The sequence below is a fragment of the Nematostella vectensis genome, chromosome 15 (assembly GCF_932526225.1).
Source record: "Nematostella vectensis chromosome 15, jaNemVect1.1, whole genome shotgun sequence".
In the NCBI taxonomy this organism is placed as follows: domain Eukaryota; kingdom Metazoa; phylum Cnidaria; class Anthozoa; order Actiniaria; family Edwardsiidae; genus Nematostella; species Nematostella vectensis.
The window spans coordinates 2,281,517-2,300,876 of NC_064048.1; the positions used below are offsets into that span (position 1 = coordinate 2,281,517).

General features: G+C 45.6%; 1 protein-coding gene across 1 annotated transcript; it reads left to right on the forward strand.

Annotated features, from left to right (window-relative positions):
• The first annotated feature begins 1,445 nt into the window (after nucleotides 1-1,445).
• On the forward strand, nucleotides 1,446-5,886 carry LOC116619244. The gene is made up of 2 exons (XM_048723015.1): nucleotides 1,446-1,581; nucleotides 1,758-5,886. Exon 2 carries the CDS (start codon nucleotides 4,936-4,938, stop codon nucleotides 5,854-5,856), a length of 921 nt encoding a protein of 306 aa, XP_048578972.1. The 5' UTR covers nucleotides 1,446-1,581; nucleotides 1,758-4,935; the 3' UTR covers nucleotides 5,857-5,886.
• The last annotated feature ends 13,474 nt before the right edge of the window (nucleotides 5,887-19,360 follow it).

Genomic DNA, 19,360 nt, shown 5'->3' on the forward strand with positions numbered 1-19,360 from the left:
AGAACTCGACAAGCTAGGTCTAACACGGGGCAGGGCTATCTTTAGGGCTCGGTCGCTAAGCTTCGTAAACAACAAAATGGCGGGAAGACGTTTTCTATTGGCGTTGAACTCGATCTTTCTGTCTTTAGCGTCAATAGCTTCTGTTTTCCAATGCTATGGCCTCTTATTGTCGATCCTTCTCACTACTTTGCTGCTCATTCGCAATATTCTCGGCTTGGAATCTTCGGAAATACTCGCCCGGTTGATACTGACGAGACGCCATTTTGTTGTATGCTTGATTTGGCGCGGAAATTAGAGCGCGGAACTACGTAACTTGACGTCATTTGATGCAATTATAGATAGCCCTACCCCTAGGGTCACCCTACTAGCGCGTTTACATGGCAAAAAGTTGGCTCTCCTGGTAGGGTCACCCTAGCTGGTAGATAGGGTCACCCTACCCCTAGGGTCACCCTATCTGACATGTATCCATGTAAACACAACCACAAAAAACAATAGAGTGGGGTAACCCTCCTGGTAGGGTGACCCTACTAGGAGGGTGACCCTATCTCCATGTAAACAGGCCCTTAACCTTTAGCAGTTGCTGTCGAGTCCCGACAATCATGAATTATGTTTTCTTGTCGTTTACGCGCCCATAATTTGACGTCGGCGATGCAGTTCTGCATGGATTCCATAGCTTTCTCTTGGCTTGACGTATCAGAGGGACTGAACGACAGATATAACTGGAAATCATCGGCATAGGAGTGCGCCATAGGTAGATGCTTATCGATAACCTCAAGCAAACTGCTTACGTACACATTGAACAACAGTGGTCCTAGACAAGAGCCCGGACCGGAGGATAGGTGAAACTTCCTTGAAACATTGGCTTCAAGACACGCCCGTGCGAGATGGATTCCTAGGTTTTTAGGAATTCCTAGGTATTCCTAGGAATTTCCTAAGATTTCCTAAGTTTGATCTAAAGGTGTTAACAAAATATAATTAAACTTCCTAAGAATTCCTAGGATTTCCTAGTATAAGCAGTAGACCAGAAAATCAGAATAATTGGGATTAGGAAATCTTAGGAATTCTTAAGAAGAAGATTTGAAGCATTCTAAAATATTTAGGAACTCGTAGGAAATTCTTAGGAAATCCTAAAAGAACATTTTTATCACAAGAACAGACCTCAGCACACTTTTGTAAGCTATACTACAACAATAAGAAACGTAATCAAAGACAGGCATTGGACTCGAACACGAGTTTTATGAGGCGTACTTTTTTTCAGAATTAGTACTACATTGTAAAGAAAGATAAGAAGGGTGATAATTGTTTTAAAATCTTAGATCTGATTTAGACATAATATATATTGTTTCTAATAGAAATGCTTCTTGAGATTATAAGAAAAGAAGTCCCGCTTTGCAGAGAGAAGACCGTAAAATGAAAATGTACCGGGCCGAGAGGGGCTTGGGCCCAAGGCGCAAAACCATAACGGTCGAACGAACGCCATTATCATAACTTCCAAACGGATAGCCGTTTACTCCCGTCTTTTCTACGCGAAATTCACCTATTTAATGGACTTGATGAGCAGAACATGGATTGCAGTGAAAGGTTAGTGTGCAATGGGCTTTATAATGTAATATGATCAATAATAAATGTGATTTCTGCGACCAACTTTAGCATAGAATCATCGTATGTGAGCGGACTTTTCGAACTAGATGTGTTTTGTTATTCTTTTCTTCTTAACACTACTACCTTCTTATGTGTTTCTCTTAATATCTTTGCAGGACATTTTGATAGAGATAGCAAAATGTGCCCGAGTTGCAAAGCCAGAAAAGAAAGAAATTTGAGGTACAAGGAACGTATCAATGCGTGAAAATCAATATTGGTCCTTGTCCAGATAAGTTGTTATTTTTAATATTCTGATCACAGTAAAACCCTGCAAATGAAGAACCTAGTTATCTTTTCATGCTAACCTACTAGGGTTCGAATTTAAATGGTGCATATAGGCTTTAGGCTTCTAGCTTCTTATCTGAATATACAAAGTTATAAACTATGACTATACAAAGATGCCTATTATAATGTAGCTAGTATCCTTTTTTCCTATACCATTTTGCTTCCATTTTGTTTTATACTGAGGCACTAGGGTTGCTTGAATGAGGTTAGATTATTTTAAACATGAAACTCATCCAAACGGGACCCACATATATTAGTTGTGCTGGAATACATGGGACTGGTTTTCTAAGTCCAAGATTTTGCACAAATAGACAATAGTCTTGTTTATATGAGTTCTAATGTATGTTTGTATTTACAATTAACCTGCAAGAAAATGTGATGCACCTAAACTTTGAATAAAAAGAATCTTGAATGTTTTCATTGTATGTGGTTTAGTGTTTATCATTTCCTCTGAAATTCTATATTGCAATCCTAGGAAAATCCTAGGAATTCTTAGGGTTTACAAGCAATTTTCTTCCTAGGAATTCCTAAGAAAATCTTAAGAATTTCCTAGGAAAATCTTAGGAAACTCTTGTTTGTTTTGTCCCAATTTACCGTGAAATTTCACACCTCATTCCTAGGTTTTTCTTAGGATTTCCTAGGAATTCCTAGGAATAAAATCCTAGGATATTCCTAGGTTATCCTAGGATTTTCCTAGTCCACCTCGCACGGGCGTTGTGTGCGTCCTGACAGGTAAGACCTGAACCAACAAGAGCGGTTTCGTTCACTCCGAGCCGATTCTGTAGGCGATGAAGCAGTGTGCAGTGGTTGAAAGGCGGAACTGAAATCAAGCAGCACCAGCAAGGTGGTCTGCTGTCTGTATATGCTAAGAAGATTTGTCATTGCGAACTCTCAGGAGAGCCGTCATGGTGCTATGGTTTTTCCGATACGAGGACTGGAACGCATTGGTTAGAGGCCATGTCGATGCATATGGTCTTGTAGCTGAAGAGCCGCAGCGGTTTCATTCAGTTTAGAGACATAAGCCAAGCTGCTGACAGGGCGAAGATTGGCTTTGGTTTGCTAAAGGCCTGCATTCTTTAGCAGGGGGTTGATGACCAGGCCATCCTACTCATCGGCAAAAGAACCTGACTAAAGAGATATTGATCATAGACGTGATTACAGGAATTTATTCATCAAGACATTGGAAAACCAAACTTATCGGCATCGGGTCTAGGGGGCAAGATTTCTTAGAGCTTCGGTTAATGTTGTCAGATCTTTGAAACGGCTGAAGGAGAAAGTAGAGTTCGTAGGATCTTCATGGCAATCAGATGGCTCTACGTCATTCAACACTACTCCCATCGCCTCATGGATAGTGCTAACTTTCTCATTCCCAGAAATAAGGGACATTAGCCAGCGGTTTCTCTGGGCTCACATTTTGCTAGGCCCGCGAAGAATAACAGCGGTATCACAAATAAAAACGAGATTCCGGCCAGCACAGGGGCTTCCCTTTTGTTGTTACACTAGAAGTTTTTAATCAGGTTGAATAAATTCCAAATAAAAGTAGTATTAGCGGTATTTAAACGTGCAAGGGGCATCTCTGATTTGATACGTCCAATGATAATGGAAGTGCGGCAGTCTTGCTGAGGTTGGAAAACATTATATGCGCAAATAAAAAAAAAAAAAAAAATGTATTTTAGAAAGGCTTTATGGTTCCCCTGTGTCTATCCCAGAAAGCCGTGGGGCCGTTTAAAACAAAATGGAGCACGGACGAACGAAGAGAAGTTGTTCTTGCGGAGCGCACCGTTTTCCTTGCTTCAGTCTGTGTCTTAAAGACAACAATAATGGTTCCTGAACTAGGCATAACTACATCAAATGTTATTTCTTCGGGAACAAGATTGGAAGGCACTACTGCCTATTTTATTGGCCAATTTGATGAGAAGGACAGTCGATTTACCAATTTCGAGTCCTGCACCTGTGATGCGGCGAACAGTTCTACCTTTTAAACGACTACTTTTATGCCCGATTTCAATGAAATTACAGAGAATGTATGGAGGATTGTATACTCTCAAGCGAGGGCATCGTCTGAACGGAAAGTGTATCACTCGAATGGCAAGGGTTTTTTTCGGGTCCTGCATCGTGAGCCCAAAATCTCTGAAACGAGAAAATTTGATAAATTGTGATGTCTCCCCACATTTCCTTATAATAAATGGCAGCCATTTTGACATTGTATGTGCACTATTACGCATGCGTGACGGCCATGTTGTCTCTTATTTCTGGGAATGGAATAAAATAATTACCAATATCGTTAGCAACAGATGTGCCGTCACAACCACTTGGTAACACAACGCTTCTGGGTTGGGTCAGAAGTGCCTTAGTATACCTGAACAGCTTGCCTTGGCTGTCGTCGTTTGTAATGATCACTATGTACAATAGATTCCGGTGCATTAAAATGCCAAGTGAATGCCAACAATGTACTACCATTGTCATCCGTCAATATGCAAATATGCGTCGATGTTAAACAATGAGAAGTGGGAGACAAAACAAACAAACTCTCACATTCCGGTGCAGATTGATCGAGATTTCCGTCAGGGTGTACCCAATAGCTGCCATTTGATGTTAGCCAGAGATCCTTGTAGTTATTCCAATGAGAGAGCAGCGCAAAAAAAGAGAAAAAACGTCCAGATTACGCTGGTGGATTTAGCGTGTCTGCTCCTCATCCTTGCAAGTGCACATGTGCACATTTTCTGAAAAAACATGGTGGACGCGTTTGACGAAGCCGAAAACACGGGAAACAAACTCCCTCAAGGAGGTTTAGGAACAGCTTTGTTGTTTCTGCGTAGCATTACAATTGCACAATAATAATGGGTGAATCATAGCTACGTTTTTTTGCTGTTTTTTTTTTTTGTTTCTTTCTTTTAAATCATTTCAATAGTCATAATGTGAGTGATAAGTAAGTACTTGAAATATTCACGGGCGGAACATAAATTGTTACCGAATAGGCGATATAATTGTTCAGTATAAATTTGTTGGATGGATAACACAGCACAAAGCGACTGTTTTGCAAGAATGATGACAAAAGCTAGCACAGATAAATGGATTTTTGGATTCCCTGATCTTGTGTTGGGGAAAATACTTGATTGTCTTTCTCTACAAGACCTTGGGCGACTTCCTCAAGTTTGTCGGTACTGGAAGGAATCGATGATTTTCACTAGTAGCAGAATCTGGGCAAAGTTTCTACCCAAACGAGCTGATTGTATCCCAGAAGATTTGGCCGCGTACGAGAAAGTCAAATTCGCGTGGAAAAATAGCTTGAAAATTGGTAAGGAAAGATGGTTTCGGGATCCTATCGGGGATCTCGTGGAATACGAGGACAAACTTCTGAAAGCCGAGAGAGCTCGCTTCCCATGGCGCAACACACAGAGGTCAAAATATGTGATGTATTTACGTCTGAACCAGTGCTATAAACTCACTTCAAATGGACAGGAATCTTCGAACTCAGATATTAAAAAAGCAGTTAATGAAATCTGGGAGAAATTTGGCTGTATCTACGAAAACAGTGATGAAATCATTTCTGTGGAGCATGCATTTAAATACGCCCAATACCGCCTTAAAATAAAGATTCTCCAAGGGGTATTAGATAGTCTAAATCCACATTGGCTTTTGAGATGCCTTCATTCAGGTAACTATAAGATTGATAGTAAAGGAGATATTGGCAAGGAAGATTGTGATTATGATGAAGAAGATGATGAGAAGGAAGCTAAAAATATACTAGGTCAAATGTTACCAAAGCAGTTATATTGTGACATAAAGGAACTCTTCTCAGATGAAAGCCAAGGTTTTATTCAATACCATCTAAGCGATGGTTGCATTAATGAAAATTTTGAGTATTCTGATACATTAATCATCAGCGATACAGCAGCTATACACCATGTTCAATTCTTCGATTTTTGATGATATGCCAATATAAGGGTACAAGAAGCATACTATTTGACAATCAGCACGATAAATCAATGCTTTAGTGTGAATCAGAGGGCATAGAACCCTCTTCAATATTAAGTTCATATCATTATCTCTCTTAACATTTCGTTTATCTATTTGATTCACATGAGCTTAAGTTGATAACACAGAGCCATAGCAGGCCACATAAGAATGGGGGGGGGGGGGGGGGGGGGCACAATACAGAAACATTAAGAAAATATTGGGGAGCACAGCCACACCCCTGTTGGTAATTTCCTTAAATTTGGGGGGGGGGCTGCATGCCCCTAGTGCTCCACCCCCTGCTACGGCCATGTAACATTACATAGATTTTCACAGTGTTTTGTAAGAAATATATCTGAATGCAAAGAAAGACTGGCCAAGCGAAGATTTGGTAATACTATAGTTTCAAGGAATATCAGAATATGAAGCTTAAGAATCCCTGTGATGTTTGCAACTCCTGCCATAATAAAGTTGACCCCCCCTTGTAAATTAGAAATATACCCAAGGCTTGGTTGACAATGGTGGAGCACTTCCCTCAGATCTATGGGAAATCTTGTTGATAGATCAAAACAGAGAACCTTATGCCCTGGATTGTGAACCTATCCAGGTACACCATGCAATGGTTTTGAAACTTGTCCAGAGGTAAAATTAGTAGATATGATTTGGCAATTTTTTGGGGGGCATCTTGTCAATAAAATTGCCTTATAACTTAAAACACATCTTGGACCAGTCTTATTAATTTCCCATTCAGGGACTGGGGATATTGGTAGAGTACTACTAGTAGGTGAAGGGTTGGGATTGGGGATGTTAGTAGGGTACTACTAGTAAGGGAAGGGTTGGGATTGGGGATGCTAGTAGGGTACTACTAGTAAGGGAAGGGTTGGGATTGGGGATGTTAGTAGGGTACTACTAGTAGGTGAAGGGTTGGGATTGGGGATGTTAGTAGAGTACAACTAGTAGGGGAAGGGTTGGGATTGAGAATAGTAGGGTTCTACTAGTAGGGAAAGGACTGGGATTGGGGATGTTAGTAGGGTACTACTAGTAGGGGAAGGGTTGGGATTGGGGATGTTAGTAGAGTACTACTAGTAGGGGAAGGGTTGGGATTAGTGATGTTAGTAGGGTACTACTAGTAGGGGAAGGGTTGGGATTGGGGATGTTAGTAGAGTAGTACTAGTAGGGGAAGGGTTGGGATTGGGGATGTTAGTAGAGTACTACTAGTAGGGGAAGGGTTGGGATTGGGGATGTTAGTAGAGTACTACTAGTAGGGGAAGGGTTGGGATTGGGGATGTTAGTAGAGTACTACTAGTAGGGGAAGGGTTGGGATTGGTGATGTTAGTAGAGTACTACTAGTAGGGGAAGGGCTGGGATTGGTGATGCTAGTAAGGTTCTACTAGTAGGGGAAGGGTTGGGATTGGGGATGTTAGTAGAGTACTACTAGTAGGGGAAGGGTTGGGATTGGGGATGTTAGTAGAGTACTACTAGTAGGGAAAGGGTTGGGATTGAGGATGTTAGTAGGGTACTACTAGTAGGGGAAGGGTTGGGATTGAGGATGTTAGTAGGGTACTACTAGTAGGGGAAGGGTTGGGATTGGGGATGTTAGTAGAGTACTACTAGTAGGGGAAGGGTTGGGATTGGGGATGTCAGTAGGGTACTACTAGTAGGGGAAGGGTTGGGATTGAGGATGTTAGTAGGGTACCACTAGTAGGGGAAGGGTTGGGATTGAGGATGTTAGTAGGGTACTACTAGTAGGGGAAGGGTTGGGATTGGGGATGTTAGAAGGGTACTACTAGTAGGGGAAGGGTTGGGATTGGGGATGTTAGTAGGGTACTACTTGTAGGGGAAGGGTTGGGATTGGGGATGTTAGTAGGGTACTACTAGTAGGGGAAGGGTTGGGATTGAGGATGTTAGTAGGGTACTACTAGTAGGGGAAGGGCTGGGATTGGGGATGTTAGTAGAGTACTACTAGTAGGGGAAGGGTTGGGATTGGGGATGTTAGTAGAGTACTACTAGTAGGGGAAGGGTTGGGATTGGGGATGTTAGTAGAGTAGTACTAGTAGGGGAAGGGTTGGGATTGGGGATGTTAGTAGGGTACTACTAGTAGGGGAAGGGTTGGGATTGGTGATGCTAGTAGGGTACTACTTGTAGGGGAAGGGTTGGGATTGGGGATGTTAGTAGGGTACTACTAGTAGGGGAAGGGTTGGGATTGGGGATGTTAGTAGTACTACTAGTAGGGGAAGGGTTGGGATTGGGGATGTTAGTAGGGTACTACTAGTAGGGGAAGGGTTGGGATTGGGGATGTTAGTAGAGTACTACTAGTAAGGGAAGGGTTGGGATTGAGGATGTTAGTAGAGTACTACTAGTAGGGGAAGGGTTTGGATTGGGGATGTCAGTAGGGTACTACTAGTAGGGGAAGGGTTGGGATTGAGGATGTTAGTAGGGTACCACTAGTAGGGGAAGGGTTGGGATTGAGGATGTTAGTAGGGTACTACTAGTAGGGGAAGGGCTGGGATTGGGGATGTTAGTAGAGTACTACTAGTAGGGGAAGGGTTGGGATTGTTGATGTTAGTAGGGTACTACTAGTAGGTGAAGGGTTGGGATTGGGGATGTTAGTAGGGTACTACTAGTAGGGGAAGGGTTGGGATTGGGGATGTTAGTAGGATACTACTAGTAGGGGAAGGGTTGGGATTGGGGATGTTAGTAGGGTACTACTAGTAGGGGAAGGGTTGGGATTGGGGATGTTAGAAGGGTACTACTAGTAGGGGAAGGGTTGGGATTGGGGATGTTAGTAGAGTACTACTAGTAGGGGAAGGGTTGGGATTGGGGATGTTAGTAGAGTACTACTAGTAGGGGAAGGGTTGGGATTGGGGATGTTAGTAGGGTACTACTAGTAGTGGAAGGGTTGGGATTGGGGATGTTAGTAGAGTAGTACTAGTAGGGGAAGGGTTGGGATTGGGGATGTTAGTAGAGTACTACTAGTAGGGGAAGGGTTGGGATTGGGGATGTTAGTAGAGTACTACTAGTAGGGGAAGGGTTGGGATTGGGGATGTTAGTACAGTACTACTAGTAGGGGAAGGGTTGGGATTGGGGATGTCAGTAGGGTACTACTAGTAGGGGAAGGGTTGGGATTGGGGATGTTAGTAGGGTACTACTAGTAGGGGAAGGGTTGGGATTGGGGATGTCAGTAGGGTACTACTAGTAGGGGAAGGGTTGGGATTGGGGATGTTAGTAGAGTACTACTAGTAGGGGAAGGGTTGGGATTGGGGATGTTAGTAGAGTAGTACTAGTAGGGGAAGGGTTGGGATTGGGGATGTTAGTAAGGTACTACTAGTAGGGGAAGGGTTGGGATTGGTGATGCTAGTAGGGTACTACTAGTAGTGGAAGGGTTGGGATTGGGGATGTTAGTAGAGTACTACTAGTAGGGGAAGGGTTGGGATTGGGGATGTTAGTAAGGTACTACTAGTAGGGGAAGGGTTGGGATTGGTGATGCTAGTAGGGTACTACTTGTAGGGGAAGGGTTGGGATTGGGGATGTTAGTAGGGTACTACTAGTAGGGGAAGGGTTGGGATTGGGGATGTTAGTAGGGTACTACTAGTAGGGGAAGGGTTGGGATTGGGGATGTTAGTAGGGTACTACTAGTAGTGGAAGGGTTGGGATTGGGGATGTTAGTAGAGTACTACTAGTAGGGGAAGGGTTGGGATTGGGGATGTTAGTAGAGTACTACTAGTAGGGGAAGGGTTGGGATTGGGGATGTTAGTAAGGTACTACTAGTAGGGGAAGGGTTGGGATTGGTGATGCTAGTAGGGTACTACTTGTAGGGGAAGGGTTGGGATTGGGGATGTTAGTAGGGTACTACTAGTAGGGGAAGGGTTGGGATTGGGGATGTTAGTAGGGTACTACTAGTAGGGGAGGGGTTGGGATTGGGGATGTTAGTAGAGTACTACTAGTAAGGGAAGGGTTGGGATTGAGGATGCTAGTAGGGTACTACTAGTAGGGGAAGGGTTGGGATTGGGGATGTTAGTAGTACTACTAGTAGGGGAAGGGTTGGGATTGGGGATGTTAGTAGGGTACTACTAGTAGGGGAAGGGTTGGGATTGGGGATGTTAGTAGAGTACTACTAGTAAGGGAAGGGTTGGGATTGAGGATGCTAGTAGGGTACTACTAGTAGGTGAAGGGTTGGGATTGGGGATGTTAGTAGGATACTACTAGTAGGGGAAGGGTTGGGATTGGGGATGTTAGAAGGGTACTACTAGTAGGGGAAGGGTTGGGATTGGGGATGTTAGTAGAGTACTACTAGTAGGGGAAGGGTTGGGATTGGGGATGTTAGTAGAGTACTACTAGTAGGGGAAGGGTTGGGATTGGGGATGTTAGTAGAGTACTACTAGTAGGGGAAGGGTTGGGATTGGGGATGTCAGTAGGGTACTACTAGTAGGGGAAGGGCTGGGATTGGTGATGCTAGTAGGGGAAGGGTTGGGATTGGGGATGTCAGTAGGGTACTACTAGTAGGGGAAGGGTTGGGATTGGGGATGTTAGTAGAGTACTGCTAGTAGGGGAAGGGTTGGGATTGGGGATGTCAGTAGGGTACTACTAGTAGGGGAAGGGTTGGGATTGGGGATGTCAGTAGGGTACTACTAGTAGGGGAAGGGTTGGGATTGGGGATGTTGGTAGAGTACTACTAGTAGGGGAAGGGTTGGGATTGAGGATGTTAGTAGGGTACCACTAGTAGGGGAAGGGTTGGGATTGGAGATGTTAGTAGGGTACTACTTGTAGGGGAAGGGTTGGGATTGGGGATGTTAGTAGGATACTACTTGTAGGGGAAGTGTTGGGATTGTGGATGCTAGTAGAGTACTACTAGTAGGGGAAGGGTTGGGATTGAGGATGTTAGTAGGGTACTACTAGTAGGGGAAGGGTTGGGATTGGGGATGTTAGTAGGGTACTACTAGTAGGGAAAGGGTTGGGATTGAGGATGTTAGTAGGGTACCACTAGTAGGGGAAGGGTTGGGATTGGGGATGTTAGTAGGGTACTACTAGTAAGGGAAGGGTTGGGATTGGGGATGTTAGTAGGGTACTACTAGTAGGGGAAGGGTTGGGATTGAGGATGTTAGTAGGGTACTACTAGTAGGGGAAGGGTTGGGATTGGTGATGTTAGTAGAGTACTACTAGTAGGGGAAGGGTTGGGATTGAGGATGTTAGTAGGGTACCACTAGTAGGGGAAGGGTTGGGATTGAGGATGTTAGTAGGGTACCACTAGTAGGGGAAGGGTTGGGATTGGGGATGTTAGTAGGGTACCACTAGTAGGGGAAGGGTTGGGATTGAGGATGTTAGTAGGGTACCACTAGTAGGGGAAGGGTTGGGATTGGGGATGTTAGTAGGGTACTACTAGTAAGGGAAGGGTTGGGATTGGGGATGTTAGTAGGGTACTACTAGTAAGGGAAGGGTTGGGATTGGGGATGTTAGTAGAGTACTACTAGTAGGGGAAGGGTTGGGATTGGGGATGTTAGTAGAGTACTACTAGTAGGGGAAGGGTTGGGATTGGGGATGTTAGTAGGGTACTACTAGTAGGGGAAGGGTTGGGATTGGGGATGTTAGTAGGGTACTACTAGTAGGGGAAGGGTTGGGATTGGGGATGTTAGTAGAGTACTACTAGTAGGGGAAGGGTTGGGATTAGTGATGTTAGTAGGGTACTACTAGTAGGGGAAGGGTTGGGATTGGGGATGTTAGTAGGGTACTACTAGTAGGGGAAGGGTTGGGATTGGGGATGTTAGAAGGGTACTACTAGTAGGGGAAGGGTTGGGATTGGGGATGTTAGTAGAGTACTACTAGTAGGGGAAGGGTTGGGATTGGGGATGTTAGTAGAGTACTACTAGTAGGGGAAGGGTTGGGATTGGGGATGTTAGTAGGGTACTACTAGTAGGGGAAGGGTTGGGATTGGGGATGTTAGTAGAGTACTACTAGTAGGGGAAGGGTTGGGATTGGGGATGTTAGTAGAGTACTGCTAGTAGGGGAAGGGTTGGGATTGAGGATGTTAGTAGGGTACTACTAGTAGGGGAAAGGTTGGGATTGGGGATGTTAGTAGGGTACTACTAGTAGGGGAAGGGTTGGGATTGGGGATGTCAGTAGGGTACTACTAGTAGGGGAAGGGTTGGGATTGGGGATGTTAGTAGAGTACTACTAGTAGGGGAAGGGTTGGGATTGGGGATGTTAGTAGGGTACTACTAGTAGGGGAAGGGTTGGGATTGAGGATGTTAGTAGGGTACCACTAGTAGGGGAAGGGTTGGGATTGAGGATGTTAGTAGGGTACTACTAGTAGGGGAAGGGTTGGGATTGAGGATATTAGTAGGGTACTACTAGTAGGGGAAGGGTTGGGATTGGGGATGTTAGTAGGGTACTACTAGTAGGGGAAGGTTTGGGATTGGGGATGTTAGTAGAGTACTACTAGTAGGGGAAGGGTTGGGATTGGGGATGTTAGTAGAGTACTACTAGTAGGGGAAGGGTTGGGATTGGGGATGTTAGTAGAGTACTACTAGTAGGGGAAGGGTTGGGATTGGGGATGTTAGTAGGGTACTACTAGTAAGGGAAGGGTTGGGATTGGGGATGTTAGTAGAGTACTACTAGTAGGGGAAGGGTTGGGATTGGGGATGTTAGTAGGGTACTACTAGTAGGGGAAGGGTTGGGATTGAGGATGTTAGTAGGGTACTACTAGTAGGGGAAGGGTTGGGATTGAGGATGTTAGTAGGGTACTACTAGTAGGGGAAGGGTTGGGATTGGGGATGTTAGTAGAGTACTACTAGTAGGGGAAGGGTTGGGATTTGGGATGTTAGTAGGGTACTACTAGTAGGGGAAGGGTTGGGATTGGGGATGTTAGTAGGGTACTACTAGTAGGGGAAGGGTTGGGATTGGGGATGTTAGTAGGGTACTAATAGTAGGGGAAGGGTTGGGATTGGGGATGTTAGTAGAGTACTACTAGTAGGGGAAGGGTTGGGATTGGGGATGTTAGTAGAGTACTACTAGTAGGGGAAGGGTTGGGATTGAGGATATTAGTAGGGTACTACTAGTAGGGGAAGGGTTGGGATTGGGGATGTTAGTAGGGTACTACTAGTAGGGGAAGGGTTGGGATTGGGGATGTTAGTAGAGTACTACTAGTAGGGGAAGGGTTGGGATTGAGGATATTAGTAGGGTACTACTAGTAGGGGAAGGGTTGGGATTGGGGATGTTAGTAGGGTACTACTAGTAGGGGAAGGGTTGGGATTGGGGATGTTAGTAGGGTACTACTAGTAGGGGAAGGGTTGGGATTGGGGATGTTAGTAGGGTACCACTAGTAGGGGAAGGGTTGGGATTGGGGATGTTAGTAGAGTACTACTAGTAGGGGAAAGGTTGGGATTGGGGATGCTAGTAGGGTACTACTAGTAGGGGAAGGGTTGGGATTGGGGATGCTAGTAGGGTACTACTAGTAGGGGAAGGGTTGGGATTGGGGATGTTAGTAGGGTACTACTAGTAAGGGAAGGGTTGGGATTGAGGATGTTTGTAGGGTACTACTAGTAGGGGAAGGGTTGGGATTGGGGATGTTAGTAGAGTACTACTAGTAGGGGAAAGGTTGGGATTGGGGATGCTAGTAGGGTACTACTAGTAGGGGAAGGGTTGGGATTGGGGATGTTAGTAGGGTACTACTAGTAAGGGAAGGGTTGGGATTGAGGATGTTAGTAGGGTACTGCTAGTAGGGGAAGGGTTGGGATTGGGGATGTTAGTAGAGTACTACTAGTAGGGGAAGGGTTGGGATTGGTGATGTTAGTAGGGTACTACTAGTAGGGGAAGGGTTGGGATTGGGGATGTCAGTAGGGTACTACTAGTAGTGGAAGGGTTGGGATTGGGGATGTTAGTAGAGTACAACTAGTAGTGGAAGGATTGGGATTGGGGATGTTAGTAGAGTACTACTAGTAGGGGAAGGGTTGGGATTGGTGATGTTAGTAGGGTACTACTAGTAGGGGAAGGGTTGGGATTGGGGATGTCAGTAGGGTACTACTAGTAGTGGAAGGGTTGGGATTGGGGATGTTAGTAGAGTAGTACTAGTAGGGGAAGGGTCGGGATTGGGGATGTTAGTAGAGTACTACTAGTAGGGGAAGGGTTGGGATTGGGGATGTTAGTTGGGTACTACTAGTAGGGGAAGGGTTGGGATTGGGGATGTTAGTAGGGTACCACTAGTAGGGGAAGGGTTGAGATTGGGGATGTTAGTAGAGTACTACTAGTAGGGGAAAGGTTGGGATTGGGGATGCTAGTAGGGTACTACTAGTAGGGGAAGGGTTGGGATTGGGGATGTTAGTAGGGTACTACTAGTAAGGGAAGGGTTGGGATTGAGGATGTTAGTAGGGTACTACTAGTAGGGGAAGGGTTGGGATTGGGGATGTTAGTAGAGTACTACTAGTAGGGGAAAGGTTGGGATTGGGGATGCTAGTAGGGTACTACTAGTAGGGGAAGGGTTGGGATTGGGGATGTTAGTAGGGTACTACTAGTAAGGGAAGGGTTGGGATTGAGGATGTTAGTAGGGTACTGCTAGTAGGGGAAGGGTTGGGATTGGGGATGTTAGTAGAGTACTACTAGTAGGGGAAGGGTTGGGATTGGTGATGTTAGTAGGGTACTACTAGTAGGGGAAGGGTTGGGATTGGGGATGTCAGTAGGGTACTACTAGTAGTGGAAGGGTTGGGATTGGGGATGTTAGTAGAGTACAACTAGTAGGGGAAGGGTTGGGATTGGGGATGTTAGTAGAGTACTACTAGTAGGGTAAGGGTTGGGATTGGGGATGTTAGTAGAGTACTACTAGTAGGGGAAGGGTTGGGATTGGGGATGTTAGTAGGGTACTACTAGTAGGAGAAGGGTTGGGATTGGGGATGTTAGTAGGGTACTACTAGTAGGGTAAGGGTTGGGATTGGGGATGTTAGTAGAGTACAACTAGTAGTGGAAGGGTTGGGATTGGGGATGTTAGTAGAGTAGTACTAGTAGGGGAAGGGTTGGGATTGGGGATGTTAGTAGAGTACTACTAGTAGGGGAAGGGTTGGGATTGGGGATGTTAGTAGAGTACTACTAGTAGGGGAAGGGTTGGGATTGAGGATGTTTGTAGGGTACCACTAGTAGGGGAAGGGTTGGGATTGGGGATGTCAGTAGGGTACTACTAGTAGGGGAAGGGTTGGGATTGAGGATGTTTGTAGGGTACCACTAGTAGGGGAAGGGTTGGGATTGGAGATGTTAGTAGAGTACTACTAGTAGGGGAAGGGTTGGGATTGAGGATGTTAGTAGGGTACTACTAGTAGGGGAAGGGTTGGGATTGGGGATGTTAGTAGAGTACTACTAGTAGGGGAAAGGTTGGGATTGGGGATGTTAGTAGGGTACTACTAGTAGGGGAAGGGTTGGGATTGAGGATGTTAGTAGGGTACTACTAGTAGGTGAAGGGTTGGGATTGAGGATGTTAGTAGGGTACTACTAGTAGGGGAAGGGTTGGGGTTGGGGATGTTAGTAGAGTACTACTAGTAGGGGAAGGGTTGGGATTGGGGATGTTAGTAGGGTACTACTAGTAGGGGAAGGGTTGGGATTGGGGATGTTAGTAGGGTACTACTAGTAGGGGAAGGGTTGGGGTTGGGGATGTTAGTAGAGTACTACTAGTAGGGGAAGGGTTGGGATTGGGGATGTTAGTAGGGTACTACTAGTAGGGGAAGGGTTAGGATTGGAGATGTTAGTTGGTACTACTAGTAGGGGAAGGGTTGGGATTAGGGATGTTAGTAGGGTACTACTAGTAGGGGAAGGGTTGGGATTGGGGATGTTAGTAGGGTACTACTAGTAGGGAAAGGACTGGGATTGGGGATGTTAGTAGGGTACTACTAGTAGGGGAAAGGTTGGGATTGGAGATGTTAGTAGAGTACTACTTGTAGGGGAAGGGTTGGGATTGGGGATGTTAGTAGAGTACTACTAGTAGGGGAAGGGTTGGGATTGGGGATGTCAGTAGGGTACTACTAGTAGGGGAAGGGTTGGGATTGGGGATGTTAGTAGAGTACTACTAGTAAGGGAAGGGTTGGGATTGGGGATGTTAGTAGGGTACTACTAGTAGGGGAAGGGTTGGGATTGGGGATGTTAGTAGGGTACTACTAGTAGGGGAAGGGTTGGGATTGGGGATGTTAGAAGGGTACTACTAGTAGGGGAAGGGTTGGGATTGAGGATGTTAGTAGGGTACTACTAGTAGGGGAAGGGTTGGGATTGGGGATGTTAGTAGAGTACTACTAGTAGGGGAAAGGTTGGGATTGGGGATGTTAGTAGAGTACTACTAGTAGGGGAAGGGTTGGGATTGAGGATGTTAGTAGGGTACTACTAGTAGGGGAAGGGTGGGATTGGAGATGTTAGTAGCGTACTACTAGTAAGGGAAGGGTTGGGATTGGGGATGCTAGTAGGGTACTACTAGTAAGGAAAGGGTTGGGATTGGTGATGTTAGTATGGTACAACTAGTAGGGGAAGGGTTGGGATTGGGGATGTTAGTAGGGTACTACTAGTAGGGGAAGGGTTGGGATTGGAGATGTTAGTAGGGTACTACTAGTAAGGGAAGGGTTGGGATTGGGGATGTTAGTAGGGTACTACTAGGATGGGAAGGGTTGGGATTGGTGATGTTAGTATGGTACAACTAGTAGGGGAAGGGTTGGGATTGGGGATGTTAGTAGAGTACTACTAGTAGGGAAAGGGTTGGGATTGGTGATGTTAGTATGGTACAACTAGTAGGGGAAGGGTTGGGGTTGGGGATGTTAGTAGTACTACTAGTAGGGGAAGGGTTGGGATTGGTGATGTTAGTAGGGTACTACTAGTAGGGGAAGGGTTGGGATTGAGGATGTTAGTAGGGTACTACTAGTAGGGGAAGGGTTGGGATTGAGGATGTTAGTAGAGTACTACTAGTAGGGGAAGGGTTGGGATTGGGGATGTTAGTAGGGTACTACTAGTAGGGGAAGGGTTGGGATTGGGGATGTTAGTAGGGTACTACTAGTAGGGGAAGGGTTGGGATTGAGGATGTTAGTAGAGTACTACTAGTAGGGGAAGGGTTGGGATTGGGGATGTTAGTAGGGTACTACTAGTAGGGGAAGGGTTGGGATTGAGGATGTTAGTAGGGTACTACTAGTAGGGGAAGGGTTGGGATTGAGGATGTTAGTAGGGTACTACTAGTAGGGGAAGGGTTGGGGTTGGGGATGTTAGTAGGGTACTACTAGTAGGGGAAGGGTTGGGATTGGGGATGTTAGTAGGGTACTACTAGTAGGGGAAGGGTTGGGATTGAGGATGTTAGTAGGGTACTACTAGTAGGGGAAGGGTTGGGGTTGGGGATGTTAGTAGGGTACTACGAGTAGGGGAAGGGTTGGGATTGAGGATGTTAGTAGGGTACTACTAGTAGGGGAAGGGTTGGGATTGAGGATGTTAGTAGGGTACCACTAGTAGGGGAAGGGTTGGGGTTGGGGATGTTAGTAGGGTACTACTAGTAGGGGAAGGGTTGGGATTGGGGATGTTAGTAGGGTACTACTAGTAGGGGAAAGGTTGGGATTGGGGATGTTAGTAGGGTACTACTAGTAGGGGAAGGGTTGGGATTGGGGATGTTAGTAGGGTACTACTAGTAGGGGAAGGGTTGGGATTGGGGATGTTAGTAGGGTACTACTAGTAGGGGAAGGGTTGGGATTGGGGATGTTAGTAGAGTACTACTAGTAGGGGAAGGGTTGGGATTGGGGATGTTAGTAGGGTACTACTAGTAAGGGAAGGGTTGGGATTGGGGATGTTAGTAGAGTAGTACTAGTAGGGGAAGGGTTGGGATTGGGGATGTTAGTAGAGTACTACTAGTAGGGGAAGGGTTGGGATTGGGGATGTTAGTAGAGTACTACTAGTAGGGGAAGGGTTGGGATTGAGGATAGTAAAGTACTACTAGTAGGGGAAGGGTTGGGATTGGGATGTCAGTAGAGTACTACTAATAGGAGAAGGGTTGGGATTGGGGATGTTAGTAGAGTACTACTAGTAGGGGAAGGGTTGGGATTGGAGATGTTAGTAGAGTACTACTAGTAGGGGAAAGGTTGGGATTGGGGATGTTAGTAGGGTACTAATAGTAGGGAAAGGGTTGGGATTGGGGATGTTAGTAGAGTACTACTAGTAGGGGAAAGGTTGGGATTGGGGATGTTAGTAGGGTACTACTAGTAGGGGAAGGGTTGGGATTGGAGATGTTAGTAGGGTACTACTAGTAGGGGAAGGGTTGGGATTGGGGATGTTAGTAGAGTACTACTAGTAGGGGAAGGGTTGGGATTGGGGATGTTAGTAGGGTACAACTAGTAGGGGAAGGGTTGGGATTGGGGATGTTAGTAGAGTACTACTTGTAGGGGAAAGGTTGGGATTGGGGATGTTAGTAGGGTACTACTAGTAGGGGAAGGGTTGGGATTGAGGATGTTAGTAGGGTACTACTAGTAGGGGAAAGGTTGGGATTGGGGATGTTAGTAGGGTACTACTAGTAGGGGAAGGGTTGGGATTGGGGATGTTAGTAGGGTACTACTAGTAGGGGAAGGGTTGGGATTGGAGATGTTAGTAGGGTACTACTAGTAGGGGAAGGGTTGGGATTGGGGATGTTAGTAGGGTACTAATAGTAGGGGAAGGGTTGGGATTGAGGAGGTTAGTAGGGTACTACTAGTAGGGGAAGGGTTGGGATTGGGGATGTTAGTAGGGTACTACTAGTAGGGGAAGGGTTGGGATTGGGGATGTTAGTAGGGTACTACTAGTAGGGGAAGGGTTGGGATTGGGGATGTTAGTAGAGTAGTACTAGTAGGGGAAGGGTTGGGATTGGAGATGTTAGTAGGGTACTACTAGTAGGGGAAGGGTTGGGATTGAGGATGTTAGTAGAGTACTACAAGTAGGGGAAGGGTTGGGATTGAGGATGTTAGTAGGGTACTACTAGTAGGGGAAGGGTTGGGATTGGGGATGTTAGTAGGGTACTACTAGTAGGGGAAAGGTTGGGATTGGGGATGTTAGTAGGGTACTACTAGTAGGGGAAGGGTTGGGATTGGTGATGATAGTAGAGTACTACTTGTAGGGGAAGGGTTGGGATTGGGGATGTTAGTAGAGTACTACTAGTAGGGGAAGGGTTGGGATTGGGGATGTTAGTAGGGTACTACTAGTAGGGGAAGGGTTGGGATTGGAGATGTTAGTAGGGTACTACTAGTAAGGGAAGGGTTGGGATTGGGGATGTTAGTAGGGTACTACTAGGATGGGAAGGGTTGGGATTGGTGATGTTAGTATGGTACAACTAGTAGGGGAAGGGTTGGGATTGGGGATGTTAGTAGAGTACTACTAGTAGGGGAAGGGTTGGGATTGGTGATGTTAGTATGGTACAACTAGTAGGGGAAGGGTTGGGGTTGGGGATGTTAGTAGTACTACTAGTAGGGGAAGGGTTGGGATTGGTGATGTTAGTAGGGTACTACTAGTAGGGGAAGGG